The following is a 21,528-nucleotide window of genomic DNA, read 5'->3' as shown; positions in this document are numbered from 1 at the left end:
GTTTGTAGCGTCATATTCTCGTCATCACTCGATTCGGTCTCAGATTTCATCTGCTTCAGACATGTATAGCACACTTTCAAAGCTGGTATAATTGCTTCATATTTCTTTCTTAATTAAATCGCCAGATCCAAACTAATAATGTATGTTCCTTTCGAGGGTTTTGACATTTTTCTTAAATAAATTCCAAGTAAATCGCAACATTGTTTAGACGAAACTTTTGTAAATTTTTGAAGGTAATAGACTTCATGATGAAGGCATGTGTTCACACCAACCTTTCCAGTTGTGCTACCTATGCCTTATCGCCATAAAAGCAATTTTTTTTCCGTTGCCGAAAGCTCGTTCAGAGGCTCGAGCAATTTTTTCCTGCAATAGGTCGGTGAATGACAATGGACAATGCTATTTGTGAGTGAGCCAATTGTACATGGGCCAAGTTCCGTCTCTTCTTTGTTTTCTTGCAACATAGTGTAGTGTTTTGATTAGGTATGTTGCCTAGCCTATAAAAATCAAAGAAGCACATTAGTTGCCATTGTAGCAGCACTCGGAACCATGTTTCTAGGTGGCGCCAAAGAAACACCAAGTTCCAAATATTGTGAAACTGTCTAATTCATGGTGGAATAAAGATGAAATTTAAAATCAAACTTATTATCAACCATACTGCTCTAAGTACATTTTGCACCAATTTTTTGGCACTTCTTCGATAGTAGGTAGACATCGAACAATGTGCACCATGATCACCAATGAATGTTTCTCATGAACACGTCAAACTTTATAAACGTCGAAATATATTGTTTTTGCGTTTGGAGAGACGGATATTTGGGTTGGGAAGGGGCTAGGGCCAAAGTTTGGTTTATGGTATCCCAAGATTAGGGTTGGAAGAGGTGGGGTAGTAGGGTTCGGGGAGGGGGATATTAGGGTTGGAGGTGGGATGTTAGGGTTCGGGGGAATATTAGGGTTGGAGGTGGGCGATATTAGGGTTGTGGGAGGGGGATATTAGGGTTGGAGGTGGGTTAGGGTCAAAGTTGGGGTTATGGCAGGGGTGGGCAACATACGGCCCGCGGGCCGGATCCGTCCCGCGAAGGGATTTTGTCCGGCACGCGGACAGTTTTTCGTCTTGCATGATAATGTGGCCCGCCGGCCCCAGTCTTCCGAGATTCCCCGCTACTTGCTCACATACATTTTAGTGATGTTTTTATACACATGTATGCACACTGCACAGCGAGCGAGGGTGGAGCTTACGCGTAAGTTCGTCGAAGCGAGAACACTTGCATTATCGGCATTTACGATGTACTGAACCCTAATGTCATTTGTGGTAATAATGGTGTTTGTCGACCACAATGGTCATTTACACCAGGCCGATATTTCTTATTTTTGATTCCGTAACTGTCGACTTGTAGCACGGCGCACACTTCTAGGCTTTTGTAAGACACCGATTATGCCAAGTGTCGCCAACTGAAAACGGGTTGCGGGCCAATTTCAAATTTCGAGGTCGCGGCCCGCATGAATTCAATATCGAGATAGACAGGCCGTACAGTTTAACAACCACGCTATCTCGTCACCTACTTAATCCTAATGCATTGATATCTTGGTAAATTTGGGGTACCAGACGCCCCATCGACCACAATCAATTCACCATCAGATTCGGACCAGGCACCATCCAAGCCAAGACCTGCGTACGTAACCTAGGTATTCACTTTGACGGCATGCTCTCAATGGAAAAACATATCGACTATACATCAAAGATCTGTTTCATGTATATCCACAAGATCAGTCGAATCAGGAACTACCTATCTGAAGATGCATGCAAAGCCATAATACTGTCGCTGGTGATATCACGGCTTGACTATGGAAATGCTCTGCTTTACGGGGTAAACCAAAATTGCATCGACAAGCTACAAAAGATCCAAAACATCGCTGCTCGTTTGGTAACTCGGTCAAGGAAGCGTGATCACGTAACACCGATTCTTAGATCCCTTCATTGGTTACCCGTGAAATTTAGGTCTGAATACAAGCTTCTTCTGTACGTCTTCAAATGCATGGAGGGAAGTGCACCAGCGTATCTTCGTGAGCTAGTGTCAATGTATAATCCCGGAAGAGCGCTACGTTCTCAGTCGCAAAAGCTCTTGTCCGTTCCAAGAGTCAGAACATCGACCTACGGCGAGAGAACCTTTTCTTCCTCGGCCGCCATTCTGTGGAACAATCTTCCAATTTCTATCAGACTATGTGACTCGCTATATGTTTTCAAACGCAAAATCAAGACCGTTTTATTCACACGAGCGTTCGAACTAGAGTAGTGTTCATTCCGCCCTACAACTATGCACTTCGTCTTTTATACATATCGTTTACTTTTATATTTTATTGCCTTTTATGTACAGCGCCCTAGTGTAGTAATGATATATTGTTATATTCGGCGCTCTATAAATTATTATATTATTAATATTATTATTATTATTGAACGCCTTGAAATCTTAATGATGAATTGCACCGTGTGTTGATTGATCAGAGAGAAGCAGACATGGTGGTACCTGTATGACAGGGGCGACCAACCTGCGGCCGTAGAAGCAAATTTGTGCGGCCGTGGACACGTAATTCAATTAGTAGGTTTTGGCGGCCGTCGACGTGGAATTTGAATTTACGAATTGACTCCCGATTTCTTGAAAGATTTTAATTATTCTTGAAAGTTTCTTCGCGCAGCGCACGATTCAATGCGACTTCATTTTTCAATTTTAATATAGTTGCGCACTTTGCAATCAGAGCCCCACAGTACAGTTGCGAACAGATGCGCCACATATAGAAATACCAACTCGGAATCGTGTGCTCCTCACTATACCGACAATCCTGACGGGAGGGCAAGTCATGCAAAGAACAGCATGCAACAAAGTGACTAATATTAATTGGCCTGCCCTGACCGACCCTCCACCAACTCTACCGGTGAATCTGATCACATGGGATGAGAAATAATATGTAGAACTACTAATTTTAATGACGAAATTCATGAATGAATCTGAAAAAATTTTCGCGCTTGCTGCGACTATGAACAGCCTACATTATTTAATAGATTAGTACGGAGTTCGCCGGAAATGGACATAGACACTTTAACGTGAGTATTTGGCGTCCTGCTAGTTCATTACGACTAGGCCTATTCCCTGGAATGCAGCCGTAGGCTACATGAGTAGTCGAAATGCGGCCGTGACTGGCAAAAAGATTGGCCACCCCTGCTGTATGACAGTGCTGTTCTCAAATCCACATTGTCTTCGTCATTATTGGCGAGAAATGGCTTTGAAGTTGCATCGCTGTCGTTAAAATACATTCATTAAATACGATTTCTTCCTTGTATACGTGGATAAATGGGCGAATAATGTATCGATTCAGCAATCTGGCCCGCCAAGTACTTAATTTTCTTATATCCGGCCCGCCGACTTGGAGAAGTTGCCCGCCCCTGGGTTATGGTATCCTAGGATTAGGGTTGGAGGATATTAGGGTTCGGGGATGGGGAATATTAGGATTGGTGGTGGAGGATATTAGGGTTGGAGGTGGGTTAGGGTATCCCAAGATTAGGGAGGGGCATATTACGGTTGGGAGAGGGGATATTTGGGTTGGATATCGTCTCTCCCCACAATAATCTTGGGATACCCTAACCCTAACTTTGACCCTGACCCACCTCTGACCCTAATATCCCCCAACCCTGATACCCCCTCCAGCCCTCCTCCAAACCTAATTTCACCCCTCCCCAATCGTAATATCCCCCTCCTTCAACCCTAATATTGGGATGCCCTAACCCCAATTTTGACCCTAACCCACCTTCAACCCTAATATTCCCCAAACACTAATATCCCCACCATAGACGCCGACTTTTGTTTTTGCATGGGGTGGCGGCAGGCGCGTAGCCAGGGGGGTGTCGAAACCCCTTCCTTTTGAAACGCAAAACCACGTCGTCCTTTTGAACTGACCATTCTGACGCTAATATTCAGTTGCAATTCAACAAGTCGTATTATCAGTGTTACGTGGGGCCGCGACCAATTTGCGGGATTCGTCTGTGCACTAGGGTTGTTCAGATTTGAAAAATTGTCAGGAAACTTTGACCATTGTGATCCAAACGATGGTTTAGTACTTATGAGCAATTTTGGTCATCTTGACATCTTCATCGTTATCTTCCTTTTCCTCAAAGATCCCGAGGTCATTTCTCCTTACTACAGCTGATACACCAGAGTGCTTACGTTGACGTAGTGCTCTGTAGTGTTGACCGTGTAACCAGTTAGCTTTTCTGATGTTATCAGTTGAAAACGGTTGTGCAGAAGTAAGGAATTGCAAGGTAGTATATTTGTTTTCAAAATTGTACCTAAATGTTGTCTTATAAATATCAGATGTATCTCCGTTTTCCTGTTCAAAACCTGTCTATCGTGTTCACGGGAAGCATTTATTAGTTGCACGGGTGACACTGGTTTGTTATGGATCGTACTTCGAAGGAGCGCCGTTGGGTTGCAAAGTCGTGAACAAATGCAGAGATTTGCAGCTACTTTTTAGGCAGTAAATGTATTGAAAGGTGTATGATATGTAATGTCATTAATATGTACCTCAATTTTAGTTTATCTGTAACATAACGAGTAATTCTATTTGATGGTAGAGTGCAATTTAGTAGAAGAAGAATGCCTGACACAAAGCGGAGAAAGGTATTGCCGGATTCACCAAGAACAAGATCGAAGTCTGGTTACTATTCGAGCGGATAGTCATCTGATTGTATCAGTCACTCCCAGTTCTAAAATATCTGCTATATCTGAAAGAAAACTGCCCTAAGATTACCAAAACACAGGAATTTCTTCATCAAACTGTGGGAAGAGGTTGCCAAACTTCATGCCGCTTGAACTTAATAATCTTCAAAAGAACATGTCAATTGTGATGAACTCGATAAGTTGGGAGACCTTGGACATTGCGACGCAGTTGTCGCCATCTCAGAAAAATGAAGACATCGCATTTTATGAGGACCAATAGTATTATCGCAGTGCACGACTCGCAGGAAAACATGAGACCTTTGAAAGAAGCCAGGCTGAGATCAGTGAGGAACCTGTTTCAGCATCTGCGAGCATAAGTTCCAGTGATGAATTTGTTACATTAATGTCCTCGTCACCTGGGAAGGAAACCAGTACACCACCCTCTGATTATGATGCTGCAATCAAATATCCTTCATTTATTGAACTTCAAGCTCCTCGAAACCTGTTAAGAAAGAAACATATTACTGATGAGCTGGACCGCCTAAAATTGACTGATAACCAAGCAACTATGGTACTTAGTGCTTTCATGCAGGCATGCGGAGGGAATATTGAAGCCTTTGTGCTATCCATATCAAGTATAAAAGAGACATATAAAGGCTAATCGCCGTAAGGTTCCACATAATATATATTTGAATCATTCCAACAAGACCTACCCAATCATGCTGCTATACACTGGGATGGAAAGTTGACAAAAGACAGATTTGGAACAAATTATGAAGCATTGGCTGCAATATTGTCTTCTTATCCTCAGCATACAGATAGAAAATTACGTGGAATTCTCAACATCTTTTCAATGATAATACCAATTGTCGCAAGCCACGAAAATGTTATAACATGCTGATTATTTTTTGCCATAATCTGCTTCATAAAGTTTGATTATTCAAAATGTTCTCACAATAAATTCATTGAGTTTCAGAAACATACATTGCCTTCACTTGACTCTCTTGTTGTTACAAGAGCAAGTCTTGTATCATGCACTTGTTGGATTTTCACAATGTTGCTCAGTAGGTACCCTTGTCATATTCCTCACTATGGCAACCTCTTAGACTGTTTGAACAGGACAGTCCTGCGTTTTGGTCGTCTTCGGGCAATGAGCGAACGGGAATATTGAGTAGTGGACTTGTGTCTTGTTCTTTGCAGTACAGGTATAACCCTTCTCCGCTTTGTTTCAGACATTCTTTAACTAAACTCCAGTCCTCCATCAAATTAGACAACTCAGTATTTTACAAATGAGCTGAAATTGTCCGGAGGCACTGGCATTGCACATTATATTCCTACTTAATAGATCTTTCACCAACGCTAACAAAATAAAAGCAACCTGGAAATGCATGCAATTGTCTCATTCATATAGCCTGACTAGCTGTAGCAGTGGGCCTATAGAGATAACGACACATGTACCAGAAGGTCGCGCTGGCATATGTAGTTCAATACGATAGTAGTATATACGATCGCTCGCGAACGGCTATGGGGCTCTTATGGCGGGGTGGCACGGTGCCGAGAAAACCGGGGGTGGCACGGTGACCCTTATCTCTTATGGCGGGGTGGCACGGTGCCATTGTGTCTTATGGCGGGGGTGGCACGGTTACTTTTTCGGGTATAGGCTGCGGCGGTACGGTGCCGTGAAAACTCGTGGTGGCATGGATACCTTTTCAGGTATAGGCGCGGTGACATGGTGACCTTTCAGGAGAGATGATTTGACTAACGTTGTGGGTATAGGCGCGGCGGCACGGTGTTGAATATGTATCAAGTAAATAGTCATGTGATTGGTCTTTAGTTAATGTGTATATTCTAAATTACGGTGAGTGCGACAATGATATATCGTTATTCTTATGGACGCGGCGATGATTCGTACTTTCGAGTATAGACATCTCTCGCGTGGTGTTGAATATGTACGAGTCACCATTCTCATTTCGTAGTTTAGTCGTGACAAATGACCGATCGTGTTCTCTTTCGTCGCTATTGATTGCTAGCTGAATAGTACTTTCAGATCGGATTATTCGCACCTTCCATACCGCTGTTTCGCACCTACAGAATAGTCTGCTGTTCACAGTCGCAACAAGAATCACAAGTATACACATTTACACATTCGTTTATTACTCTGAAATCAAACTCTTCACAAAAGCACGCACAATCGTATCATTCACTTTTTTATCATCACCAAAATTATCCAAGTATTCCTCGGTTGAAAACCCTTGAGCTCTTTTTATCAAGAATGCGATAGCATGATCTCCACACACATCCGAAGTTTTACTCTGTAGCTGTTTCCCAGTCACGGAAAATTCATCCGGCTCCAGGAATTCGATTATCTGAGGTTTTAGCGGTCCGAAACCTAGCGAATCATGAAAATGAGTATCGTCATCTCTGTATATACACACCCAGTGAGACCCAGGCAAACTCGACTCGTCGTAATTAATGATGATAGCGAATTTTCCGCTAGTTGGTTTCTTTGGTAATTGGTCTACTGGATAAGTTCCTAGATATAGACTTCGCGTATCGGGATGGTTATAGAGAATATCATTGATCTCAGACGTATTCATATTTCGACGACTTGTCTTTTTTGATTCAACTGTAGAAGATGTTGAAACTCCTTCAAACATAACAAGGTTACGGAGGTTGGTAAAGGCTTCGACGTAGTCAAAACCAGATGCACAGTTCCTGTCTTATGAAGTTGATAACATCCCAAACTATTATCGGGTGTCAAATCAAACACAAAAAGAGTGTATCCGTTGACATAATCTTTGCGTGAAATATTTAAAGGTGCCTCGGATTCCCAGCGACCTGTCTGAGAGAATAGTGTCATATAACCTTCGAGTCCGCCATGTTTATCAAAATCGAAATGAAATTCGCGTCCGTTAATTTGACGCCCATCCACACTTAACGAAAGATTTTGAACATCAAAGTGTTTAAAGTTGAATGGGTTTTTGGTCCGAACACCGTTAAATGTCGTGGTCTCGACTAAACCAATTACGATCTTCTTTGGCATGATGCCGCTAACTAACTCTCTATCAATTTTCGACAAGCCCGCCGCGAATGTATGAGTCGACATTTGTAAGCGTATCCAGGGATACTTTGCAGTATTCTTCTGTAATACAGACTTGTGTGCTAAGCTTACACTTTCGGCGATCTTCATCTGTTTGACATACACTTCCATTTCGAGTAAAACAATTTGCACATCCTCCACATCACCGAGCAGACAGAAATTATCTTCGTTACGTGTAAACTTTAATTTCATGTCGACATTATCCAACATACATCTAGACTGTTCAAAAAGACCCATTCGAATTTTTCCGATCAACTCTAGCGGAGTGCTGTTTTTTGTAAGGTCTTTTCGTTTAACATATCCAGTATTCGCTGCACCAAGAACATCCATAGATCCAGCGACATCTTTATAAAAACCTTGACCTTGCACAAAACTCTCCGAGGCACCATGTGTATCATTCAACAACCGAGAGATATAAGCTTTGTAGGCATGACAATTATCCGAATTTGTGATAACCTCATTTGAAATAGTTACATCGATTTGTTTGAAAAGAGAATCCAACATGTTATTGACCAGGCCCACTTGTGTATCGTTTGCTAAATCAGTTCCATCGCGTTTAGTGAGCTTCAAACGTAATCTCAAGAACGTGTTTTGTAGATCCATATATCGATCCGTCCTTGGTAATTGTACTTCCATGACATTACCTAAACTATGGGGTTTGACGACGACATATTGCGATTCCTCAATACTGGTTTGTGTGTGGGGTATACTAAATATGTTTAACCCCGAGTTATGACATTCTCGGGAACCCGCATGCATCAACATATTTCTTAGTCGAATATATCCTGTTGTTTACGACGACGTTTGGATGAAGTGTTCTTTGACTTTGTTTTTTTCCTTTTTATAGCTTTTGGGGTTAAAATTTTATCAATCACTCGACCACCAGCTTGTTTACTTCTCTTGACAACACTAGACTTGATTGAGTTACCCCGTAATAGATCTCTCGCTATTTCACCGCCAGTCCGTAACAATTGACCACCGGCGTATTTCGCAATAGGTGTCACTAAACGACCGAGTGATTTAAACAAACTCCCGATACCGGAACCGGCTTGAACTCCACCACTGAAATATCCATAACCATCACCTGTCTGGTTATAATGACGATGGACAGAATGATGATCACACATGAAAACAACTTTCATAATCGCTTCCTAATGTTAAATGTAGCTTGCAATGAACGACTTATTATATTTATAGGTTCCCCAAACTCATCCCTGAGGTAAAGACATACAGAATCTACAACATCTTTTGAAACAGGGGAATAATACGGATTTGTCGCTACCCAATTATGTGTGACATCACCAGGTGTCAGCGGTATAACTCGTAATAAACGCGCTAACGTATCTCCAAGTAAGTGAGGGTGAATAATATCGCAATACACAAACAAATATTGACCAATCGCCGGTTCGGTTAAAGTGAAATCGATCTCCATGAGGGCTAATTCGCAATATCTCGTCGGGATGTTGTTGATGGTGAGTAGTCTGTGTTCAAAATCAGCACCAAGCATAGAGGTGGTTAACGTCACTATTTTCATCGTGCGTGGAGTGTCAATGTGGTCTCTATATCATGTACTAACTGACCGTATTGGTCTCGGATGGTGATTTTTATATCTCGGATGTGGTTAATCGACACTGGGAAATAAAACGGTTTTTCATATACAACTTCTTGTCTCATACACGTCTCGTTATTTACTTGGATCACGCGAAGCAATTGACTCATGTAATCACCCACCGGATGATGTCGTAGTACATTGATATACACAAAAAGATATCTGAGGTGGGGTTGAGTTGGTTTAGGTTTGATCGACGTGACATTACATACCGGTGTCGACACTTGATCAACTACACTGAAATAATTCGTGAATATATCCGTGGGGTGGAGTGTGATACGTTTCGAGTAACGAATTCGGAAAAGTTCATCGTTGATTCTTTCGGTGAAACAGTGTTTGAAACTTTCAGATAATATTCTTCGCGTCAACTCGAGGTTGTTTGCATAATTCCCAAGTGGTGCTAGGTACGCATCTACTATTCGGTCTTTCTCATTATGTAGCTCCCAGAGTGCTTGATCGTGATTGATTATAATTCGAGCAAGAGATTCACTGACAAAACTCATATCCATCAACGCGAGTTCATTACAAATAATTTCATTCGGTAACACCGCTGAGAATTCGCCCTGGGTGCCAGACAACGTGATGTAACTCATATTGAATCAACAGCTCTACGACGGAAGCGTAGGGTCACTGTCACTGGTGCTTTTCGAAATTTAATGGGGTTGCCAGCCGCATCACGTAGATAAATTCGTATTGTTCTAAAATTGTTTTTCGCTAAAGCAAAGAAGTATGGTTTTGGGAATATGTTGATTTGGTTTTCATTCGGTTTAGCGGTTACAGTAACCACCCGTAAAAGTTGTTGCAGCTTGTCACCGTGTGGTCTTGGTTGTATCAGATCACAATACACATAAACCTTATCAATCCGTTCCAACTTTATCGCGGGTGTGAAGATAAATTCTACCACTCCACGGCGACGAGATACAACACGTCTAAATGTTATTGTATCCAACACAGAACCAAGTGGTATCAATCCGTAAGGCTCGGGTGAATCATGCGTGGTACGGGGTATGTGTTTGGCGCTAGAGTCTGCGGTATCGGTATTTATGGGTACACCCCGCTTGTGTCTTTTTTTACTCGTGACTAATCTTCTGAATGTGATTCTAAAGTCTCCGAATCCTTGTAAAATGAAAATGTCCCCCATGTAATATTTCTCGTACGATTCTAACATTTCACCGATGCTGTAATACGAGCCTTCGGGAATATAATACCGATCGGTGTATCCATTCGCATCGACAAATCCAAAACCGATACTTTTCGCTGTCACTTCAATTCGCGGTTGAAAATCATGGGGGAAGGTCAGCTCACACAATCCCAGCTCATGGCGATTCATTTCTAATTCTTTGTAAAGTTCCGTTTGAAAATCTGTGCTAGTATTCGGAAATTTATCCAAACTCGCATTCGAAGGTAGAGTCAACAACATTTTATTGTTTCTTTCAACATATACGGTGAGGTGATGGATTCGGTAATAAATACCCAAGTGAAGAAGACAGTAGCGTTAAATATATTTCACGATCCACCCCGACAGAAATTTGATATAACGAAAACACGATTACACACACTAACATACAAATCTGTACAATAAACACAATCTGGTTTTTCAGACTGTTCGAGACTTGACCCATGCGAGATGAGACGGAATCAGAATCCATAGTTTGGTTGAACAACATTTTCGGTGTCTATTTATACAAATCCGAAACCCAGGAATTAAATTTAGACGGGTAACCCAACCATTTTACAAGATATTGTGTTTTCTTTCCTTTCCCGCGAGTAGACAGGATTTTTTCGATATTGTAAATATTATTATTTTTAGTTATTGGTTGTAATTCTTCACGTTGGAAGCGACCGTCTATAACTTCACCATGGTAGTCTTTCAATTGATAAGTAGGAGGGTCACCTTTACGACATTGAGATACGAAAAAGATTTCTTCGGTCCAACTCGCCAAGGCACTTTTCACAAAATTACCACGTGATTTCGAAATCCTGACGGGTGTGCCGATAGTTAGTTTGGGTTTTTTAGGGGTCATGTCACCGTATAACCTATGGAAAATTTGTTCTTGATTTGAATAATTAACATCCACTGGAGGGCACCCTATAGCCACGTGAAAAGTAGTGTTGTACCCCTGACATATCTCGGACAGGACACTGACATAATTCAAAGTCTTATTATGCGTGAAATAACGGTATAACACTTGCTTCACAGTACGAATAACACGCTCGCATATCGATGCTTTCAGTTCACTATTTGTATGAAAATGTCGCACATTGTTATCTTTCAAGAAAGTCTGAAACGCACGGTTAGTAAACTCAGAACCCTGATCACTTTGAATAACATGAGGTATACGATCCTTAAATATCTCCTTGAATCCGCGAATAATACCTTGCGAGGTTTTGTTTTTGAGTGGATACAGATATAAAAATCGGCTGAAACAATCGATCGTCACCAAAACATATTTAAAATTATCGTTTTCTTTTGAAAGATTTTGCATATGCATGAGATCGGTTTGATACTGAACACCAAGACCGGACGTAATCACTCTAGGTCTCTTAAATTTCTTTCGGTAGGGAAAATGTTTTGTGTACGCGTCCTTGCTCGAAAGAAACTCCTTGACTTTGGCTCTATTCCGCCCTCTAGAGAATACGTATGCACCGCGATAACTACCGGGTAGCCCTGGCGTGAAATACTTAGTATGGCTCCCATCCGTATCGTCTCGGGGTCTTGGGTGTACGACCGCTTTTCGTCTTGGCATGCTGAGTCTTTACTTTGCTTCGTTGGCTACTCGATGATGGTGTAGGAATCCTTGATGGTTCACCCTTGATCAGACGTCGCAGTGCGTCCAACTCACTAGCCGAAAATAGATTCCTTTGTTCTGATATATCGATTTTCATCGGTTGATTCAATGTGTCGTGTTTTATTTGATAACGATTTAGCGCGTCGTTATATAAGGCTAATTTTCGTTCTTGGGGTATGTTCATCTGTAATATGTCGCTCATACATTTGTCGATATCCAAATTCAATTTCTGAACGTCAGCTCCGTTGATCGGGCTCGGATTTATGAAGATTTTTTTAAAAGAAGTCATTTTTTGAAAAGATTACCGAGTAAACCAGTGACGACGGGTAGGATGCTTGATAATAGAGTCATAAACATACCCCCATGCTGGTTAACCATACGTTTTTTATGTCGAATGGGGATGTCTTTCCTGACAAGTCGACGTAAACTACATTTATGAGCTGATAGTCGCTTTCTTTTATACTTTGAAAGAGGGATGTTGCCGTTTAAAATGTTCTTTGTACAATCGCATATACACTCGATCAATTCTTTGCTGGCTCCCGATATAATTTGCTTGCGTATCTCGGGTTTACTTTTATGTAGGAACTCTAGTGTGGGTATATGCCGCCGTGTCCGAGCTGGTACCTTGGTCATTTTGAGTTTAAAGTCGTCTCTGTGCCTGGCTATTTATACCATCGGGCTATAAACCACCATGGTTTCACCAGGAAATATATTGGTCATAACTCGTCGATTTTCAGGCGCTTCTTGCGTGACATCAAGAAATAAATAACCATGAGGTCGTCTAGCAGCGTCACGATAAGCCTCTGTTAAAAATCTAGAGTTTGGGTACATTTGTCGACCAAGAAAACTGATCTGCTGTTGGTCGCGCGGATTCTTGAAAATCACCATATACGAGCTTGAAAGACTCAAGTCACGTGCTCCTTTACCCTTGTGATACAGGTTCTGTGTGATATAGCAAATTGACTTTGCCGAATGATGAGAAAATCTTGTGAAGTAGTCTGCAATTTTCGCTGTCTCAGTCATGAAATCATCCACTATAATCAAGGTGTCTTCAGAGCAAACCTTCAACTCTTCTAAAATATCTAGACCGGCGTGGAATTCTACGTTATGCATCGTCTTGAAAACCTCCTGATAATTATTGTAACAATACACGACCCTGGATACACTTGGTTTAATCATGGATGTCGCATGCTGAATCAGCTTTGCAACAAAAGTAGTCTTCCCACTTCTCGAAGGACCACTCACAATACACGCGAATGGGTGGATCAATTCCATCGTTTGTTGTTTATTGAAAACTCGATAAGTGCATTTGTTTATATATCAACAAGATTGGGAATATCCACTGTTGTAGTCATCTTGTTCTAGCGGAATATACAATCCCAGTAAAGTTCGATTCAACAATTTTCCCCGGGTTATGAAATCCTCATCTGTCCCTCGTAATTTCGTCAGTGGAAGTCGTAGTGTTACGAATGCTTTATTCAAGTCGTCAAGCAGCTGATCCCAATCTGCAAAATAATAAATCACATAAGAGGATTCATAGCGCTTTAAAATCTAACAGTGTTTCTATAACAACTATAGACCTCACCTTTTGAACACTCTTTTAAATCTTTATGTTGTCTCGATACGCGTTGTTCGTATAATTCATGCGATATCTCTCGTTTCAAATACAGCTCCACGAAGTGTACATGATCGCGGCGTTGTACAAGTGTCTTTTCGTGTAACCGAGTCAGACCTGCTTGTTCTAGAACAGATATTATGTAATTACTAGCCATCTGTAAAAACAAGACACAGATACCAGGAAATGTTGTTACTAAAATGTTATAGTTACATCATTTCGAAAACACCCACAGATTGTAAACAAAGTTTCACCTAAAACTATCAGGGTTCACCACAAGATTATGTTCACAATGACCAAACGCATCATGTTCGCAAAAATCATCGGTTGTAGCATCGCTACTTTCAGAGTCAGAACGAGTTCGTTTCAAACTGTTTGCGACTCTATGTTGATCAAGGAAAAATTGGAATTTTCGATGTCGCTTGCGGGTTCTCAAGTAGGCTTGTCTCTCTTCGTGACCGAAAAGCGGTATCCACGAACAATTTTTTCCCAAGACCACATAATTTGTCAGCTTTGCTCTGTTGAATAGGATGTGGTTATCACTCGGCGTCTTTCGATCAGGAAATTGTAGTTGAAGTAGCGCTTCTATGCAGACACTTCGGACACGGGTCCATTTCTCGTCTAGTTCCCGACGGCGCGCCTTGGATCGATCGGGTATCGTGCGGTCTTGTGAGTTGTCGTCGGTACCGTGAATCGAGAGCTGTGTTAATTCCTGCTCCAGTTCAAGCGTCTCTTTGTGCAAACTATTTAAATCCAATTCTGACATTACTGACTCAATATATGAAATAGCGTTATCCATCTGGAAAACAAATGACGCATTAGCACATAATAAATACAAGTAAATCAAAATAAAATCAAACACACAGATAAAATACAATAGCACACAAAATATACAATTACACATTTAATGGTAGGGTTGACACACCATCCTCGAGCACTCGGCGTTTGGCATAGAAATAGGAAAATGTTTTACGCTGTTGTTTGTACGTATAGACACCCCTATCTCTGCACCGAAACCCCTTGTTCACACCCCCCGCGGTCTCCTTAGATGTCAAGACATCCAGAAAAGTTTCGAAATCGACTGGGTTGGATTTCTGGAGACCTTTGGAAGCCAATTTTTTCTTTGGACCATCGCAAAAGTAATTTTTGGATTGGAGACCGCAGAAAGATGTACCACCTTCATACTCCACTTTCATCAAACCCGGTTGACGAAGGTAATACGCATACGTGTCTTTGCAACACTGCCTCGAGCGATCAAAAGAAACCGGATCATCCAAAAACTCAGTTCGGTGCTCATCACAAAAATAGCGTGGAAACCAGTTCTCGTATTCAAGATAAAATTCATCCCTTTTCTCGGGGATAAGAATATCATCGAATGAGGCTGAATGCGAAAGATAGAGGGAGTCTGTGTCCATCATTAATAGCATGAAGCACTCGTCACGGAAATATTTACACAAGCAGTCATAAAAAAACGAGAGCATCTTGAGCTTAGCATTGTTATACACCCAGAATCCCACTTGAATACAGTTACCCCACTTGATCGTTTTAGGTCGCTTCGTTATTTCAAATAGATCGGCGTTCAATTCGTCACATTTCACAAAAAAACGATCCTTCACATTGACACCCAATTCGCTTTTATCACAGTAGGAGGTTCGTTTGAATTTACGTGGGTTCATCAAGACGCGGCCATAGCTGCTATTTCCGGCTAATTTTTGGGTCAGGGCAATGATCTCTAGGCTAGGGTCGCGGTCCCCAGCTCGTCGACAATCTGAGACATTTTTCGCAAAGTTGTCAAAACAGGTCTTTTTTGTGAATTCGACCGCCTCATGAATTTTGGATATAATCAACCCGTGCTCTACATACCACTTGATCAAGTCAGAGGTCAACAAGATTTTCTTGCCCCAGTATGAAGCAACTAACATGCGCGTGGGTTTGGTGAGTAATTTACGGTCAATGGCAAACTGCTTCATGTGACCTGTCAAATGCTCGCGAGACACCATCGTATTTTTGAATATCGGACATAGTTCAACAAACTTCCTTTGCAAATGTTTTGGCGTAAAAATATCAACTGATAAACATCCGAAGAATGTACCAGTCATTACCATCTCCATCAATTTTTGTGCGGTGACAGACTTGGTTCGAGTCAATTGTGGTTGAATACCATTAAGATATCGCACAATATCAGGATTTTCCTGTTTCTCCGTGCGCCAGTCGCATTCCCATTTACATACGACTTGATAATTGAGGCTTTTGTAATAATCATGAACACGTTTAGTCCGTTCTCGACGTTCCAAATCATCACAGCCAAATCTGCACTGATGTGCATGGAAATGACATCCAAGAAAAGACAAGATTACCCCTTGACCAGCTGAATTACGATAGAACCCATCAGCAGGATAATTACGAGCTCCTACGCGGATTTCAGGTCCATTCAAACCATGGTGGACATGCACATTATTGATATACGAATACCAGTTTAGCCATTGAGCTGCTGTCTCCCCCCATTTCGGTGTGGTCTTTACAGGTTTGAATTTAGTACACTCAGCATCAAGTGGTTGCCAATGTACCGGGAAACCAGTTGGACTAGGTTCACTCAAAGCAAAAAGGTATAACGAATTGCTGTCCAGCCCTGTTACATGTTGGGTAATCTGAGCGTTTTCCTTATAAAAAAATTCTTTGATTCGAGTTTCACCCTGTTTTTGATATCGATGAAAAATGACCGACGGTCCGCCCACTAAATTGTCTCTGAATAGCGAAACCAGATCCCGGTGTTCATCATTGAACAAGGTGAAATCACGTGGGATACTATTGAAAAGATGTCTTGATACAACCCCGGGTAGGGAGACAGCTTCCTTGAATATATCCACACTGAATTGACTTTTGAAAGATTGAAATTGTTTTTCTAACCCCTCAATGAAGTAATGAGTATCGATTGCGTTGTACCATTTGAGATAATCACGTAAAGTCGTCATTTTGTTATCGTTCCAAACCTTCAAACAGTTTTCATATTCAGCTGTGGATATATTACGACCTTTTAGCGAGCTGTAAAACTCATCGTGGCTAGGTAGACTCGTATAATCCAACTTTTCCAAACTAGTCAGAAACTCATACGGAAAATGACCTTTAGCGGCGCTACATTTGAAGGCTTTCAAATAAGCATCGTACGAGAACCCGGGTGCCAAGTAATTTACAATGTCCAAAAATTTAAGTCTGTTAGTTGTCAACGAGAGGAAGTTGTTACCACGCTTCAATACACTCAGATTTTCATCAACGAGTAAACCCATCAAGTACTCTTTGAGACAGTTCAAGTCATACCGACCGCCATTGAACGACAAAACAGGGATTTGTTTTAAATATCGCATAAACTCCTCTTGTAAGCGTTCAAGTGGTATTTTTCTCTCGGCGGGGTCGAGTGCCTTCATTTCGGTAATTTTACATTCGAGCATGTCCAAGTAGTGTTGATATTCCATCTGTAACAACCTAAATGACTCACTTTGAATATCATGAAAATGATCAACCATTTCCGCACACAAGTCGTTTGGGTCACCGTTCGAGACAATTACATACGGTTCCAAGAACCCTTCCACATTAGATGATATGCTAACAGAAATGGGAATATGTTTGCACTCCCACGAAGTTTTGGAGGAATCCGGAATATCACACTTTTCAAACATGCTCTCTATATCGAACGCGATACGGTATTTGAAATAACGAAGCTGATGAGGAACAAACACCCCTTCTAGATCAAGTTTTTCAAATATATTAAGAGGAGGGCTATACACGCCGCCGGGAAACACTTCAACAGGTTCTGTTGTACATTTATGTCTGGTCAATTCATACTGCAAATTGAAAAATCTTTCGCAAACATCACATTGATAGCTCTCAGCGTAACGGAATATATCAGTAATCAGACAGAAATGGTTGCTTTCTAAATGTAAATACACAGGTTTCGCTTCAAACGTACTACGACGGAGTGCGACAGCTTTACCCTCAGTTTTTGTGTACACAAATACGGCCACATTAAACAAGTCCTCGATATCGTCCAGCATGTCGAGAGTCACACCAGATTCTACATTTACACTATACACCGAAGTAAACTGCTGAGCCAGTGCTTTTGTATCTTTTCCTAGTGAGTGCGCGATACAGCGAAAAGCGCATAAATTATCCTTGTACCTCGTGCCGTTTTTTCGACGTGTAAATGCCATGATACATCTCGCTCTCGCAAGCCATATCGGTAGCTTAATACCAGCACAACCAATCAACATGCCGTCGGTAGGATATACATAAAACTGTACATTAGTCAGACAGACCGGCAGTGACTTTGTGTTTGGTCGAGAATTTCGTAATAAATCGAGTGCCGTTTCCAACCTTATAGACTCAACAAATTCATTGAATTTAGCTAGTGTTGAAATCGCCGCCGGTGTTTCTAATACACTATCAACATTCGCCGATGCATGAAAATAACGAAATCTCAAAGTCTCGATGTGGTACAAAATAAATGCATACGCGAAATTGATTTTGAAACGAGTCGACTCTGAGAAAAATATAGCTTGTATATCACGGAAAACATCCGCTAGCTCCCGACCGATGACTCGAATATTATACACATGGTTAGTCTTGTTCACTACATACGATTTTATCGCTTGCCAGTTCTGATTTAGAACTTCTTGGCGTTCGTCCCCAATCTCTGGTGGTGCATTCGGTTCTTCACGAACACGATTTCTCCGTCGTCGACTCATCTGTAAAATTGATAACACGCGGTCAAATTCAGCACTTGAGGAACATTAAACTAGTTTTACTTACAATCTAGTTTCTTCACCGGTGTCTTCCTTGATTCTTTATGCTTAATAAAACAAGTAACACATCAAACTATGTTCGCTAACGTAGTGATGCGGCAGATAACTCACCAGTAGACTCGTGTTTTCAACTTGAGTTGCTCTGTCTGTTCAACAACAAAATCATTACATCATGTTCACTAGTTCTGAACAGTAATAACTCACCTATGTAATTCTTTACTTCAATTCCGACGCTTGTTTTGTCTGTAGGATACACGAATAACATATTACGTTCATAAATCAAAGTAATCGTACCGAATAACTTACTAATTAACTCCTTATCCACCAATTCGCGATCGAATATACCCAGACAGTAAGCCACGTTGTTCGCCGCTCGACACCGGGAGAGAAAGACCTAAACCACTGATTCGAGATTACACGAGCGCCGGCACCACTAGTGGTTGAATTTCGGAAGCTATGATTTATGGCTCTAATGTAAAATCTGAAACGGTAAACAGAAATTGAGAATACACACGCACAACAACGAAAATCATACAGCACAATCACAAATTATACTTCAATTTCGTTCTAATTTCTAGAAGTCGATGCAAGTACTCATCGGTTGCGGTATTTAATTCAAGCTGAATCTCATCAAGACTCCAACGCTGACCCTTGACAGTAAGCAATCGTTTGATGTCAGTCATGAGCTTTGTGACTGTCAAATTTTTTTTCTCCGTCAACGAATCAACATAGCATAGTATTGAACCTAAATGCGGCTTAACAACATCAATAGTCTGGAGGTAGGTGACCATCTTGTCAACTGTGTATTGACATAACTTTTCTTCCTGCTTCTTTTTTCCCTTCACGTCGTCGCGAAAATCATCGTCACTCACGGTTTTAGACTTCGCCGGTTTCTTGCCGGCCTTCTGTCTGGGTTCAGTACGAGTCGAATTTTTCAATTTATCATTACGAAGCTGTTTAGCTGGTGGTATGCCTACCCCCACAGTTGTCGATATGGTTCTTTTTCGAGCCAGTTTCCTGTTTGATGCAGATTTAGGAGTATCAACCACCGATAGCGACTCAGCAGAGCGTGGTAGCGTCACTCCGGAAGTCGACGACTTCTCGGTACTCAGTAATTCGGGGTTAACGGCCGCCTCATCGATCGGTACACACGGTGTCGTCACCAAGTTCGTGAGATCATTAATCACGCTTTCTCTAGCTAGTTGACCCGACTTCAGCCACGCCTGGTGCGCTATATCTGTATGGTTTGGTCGCATTTCGATCGTTGTCGTAGAGTCGCGTTCTGCGGCTTCAACCCTTAAATCAGGCGTCATCAGATCACCAGGATTAATCGCATCAAAGATATCCGCATTCTCTTCAAATTGCGATTCAAATGCGTTTGGTTCATAACCAAATTTATCAAGATTATCTATCTGAGCCTCGGCCATTGTATAATAATTAATCTAACTGCTCCAACGTTTATGTCTGCGACAGTGAAGTATAACAACCGAATCTCGGTGGTGTCTATTTATAGATTTAATTTTTCACACGCTAACACAGACCCCTTCTTTCTAGGTGATCGAGCGGTATATTTCACCATTTTAACACCTCGCGGTGTCATGGTTTACTTTTTCAGTTGATAGTTACTCGTTATGACGACTAGTGTGATCATTGAGAATTACCTTCTGTATTATCATAACTTAACAACCCCCACCTTGAGCGAAACGGAAAAATTCATCCACAGAGTGCTAGATTTCTATGTACATGGAGAAAACGTGAATCGTGTTCGAAAGTGTGATTTCGCTGCCTTGGTTAACTCGATTCGATCATATGGCATCGACTGGAATGGTGTTTTTAGTGTCATAAGCATTGCAGCGATGAAAAGCGACATTCATAACATCGCGGTGTACAGAGATTTAACAACAGACATCTTGAATACTCACTACAGTACATTGATAAGTGACTGGGTAAGAAGAAAATTCATTCGTGTCCTTTACCACTTGTGAATGGTGTAATTTCCTACAGAATTCCTGTAAAGTCTACTTCAAACCAAGTCTATTCGCACGGATCATCAGCGTTATACAAAGGCTGTTAACCTGTTTTATAACACGTGGTTAATTCTATAAATGACGATTGATTTGTTGAGGACTCTCACTTTACCAAACGATATGACATCGAACAGCGTCAACAACATGCAAGTCGGATCAACTTCAAATTTTCACGTCGGCGTCAAATTCGTTTCATCGCCCAAAAGAGGCGGTGTTTGTCAATATCTCAAAGGTATATTCATCGACGGTAATAATGAAGAGATATCTTTCACGTGTTTCAATCGTGAATTGTTCGGGGCCATTGAGAAAGCATTCAACAAACGAAAAAAACTTATGGTCAAATCCGGTTGGGTCCAAATTGACAAATTTACTGGAAAACCTGCTGTATTACTGGGACGGGCTTCGTCAGTAACCCCGCATGGAAAATCGAGACATACGACTGAAGAATACCCATTATTGACCTGTGAATCGGTATACGGGAATAAAGATGAATACGTGTCGATCGCCGCTACGTGTGTTTCTCGAGAGGAGAAGATGGTCAATTCTGACACCGGAAAGGAGTTGAAATTATACAGTTTTACGTTGAAGGATGATACTGGCGAGGTGGTTTTGGATCAATGGAACAAAGCCTCGCTCGTATCCGGGAAGAAATATCAACTCACTCGTGTTAAAAACTGTGTCGACAGATTGAGAATCGATCAGTTAACTAGACTTGTTGAATTGAAAGAATAGTTTGCGTATTTGTACTCTGTAATACAATATTTCATCCACAAGAAATGTTTGATCTATGTGATTCGACAACTGGGTTAGCGCGGTGTTGTTTTACTGATCGCGGTGCGAAAATTGCGCTATCGCGGCGAAGTCACGGCTGTGAACAGCAGACTAT

The 21,528-nt window shown here is 41.4% G+C and overlaps 2 protein-coding genes across 7 annotated transcripts in view; one reads left to right on the top strand and one right to left on the bottom strand.

The window, feature by feature from the left end:
* LOC145443853 (uncharacterized) overlaps positions 1 to 21,528 on the top strand; it is a 90,645-nt gene that overhangs the window by 6,113 nt on the left and 63,004 nt on the right. The gene's annotated exons all lie outside the window — the stretch shown is intronic.
* On the bottom strand, positions 13,462 to 18,526 carry LOC145443844 (uncharacterized). The gene is made up of 2 exons (XM_080321799.1): positions 13,790 to 18,526; positions 13,462 to 13,709 (listed from the first exon to the last, which is right to left on the bottom strand). The coding sequence occupies exon 1, from the start codon at positions 18,082 to 18,084 to the stop codon at positions 14,716 to 14,718; it is 3,369 nt and encodes a 1,122-aa protein (XP_080177925.1). The 5' UTR covers positions 18,085 to 18,526; the 3' UTR covers positions 13,462 to 13,709; positions 13,790 to 14,715.

The sequence above is a fragment of the Botryllus schlosseri genome, chromosome 7, assembly GCF_051294905.1.
Source record: "Botryllus schlosseri isolate E-star chromosome 7, Bs_hap1, whole genome shotgun sequence".
NCBI classification, from domain to species: domain Eukaryota; kingdom Metazoa; phylum Chordata; class Ascidiacea; order Stolidobranchia; family Styelidae; genus Botryllus; species Botryllus schlosseri.
This window is presented reverse-complemented; position numbering and strand designations above follow the sequence as displayed.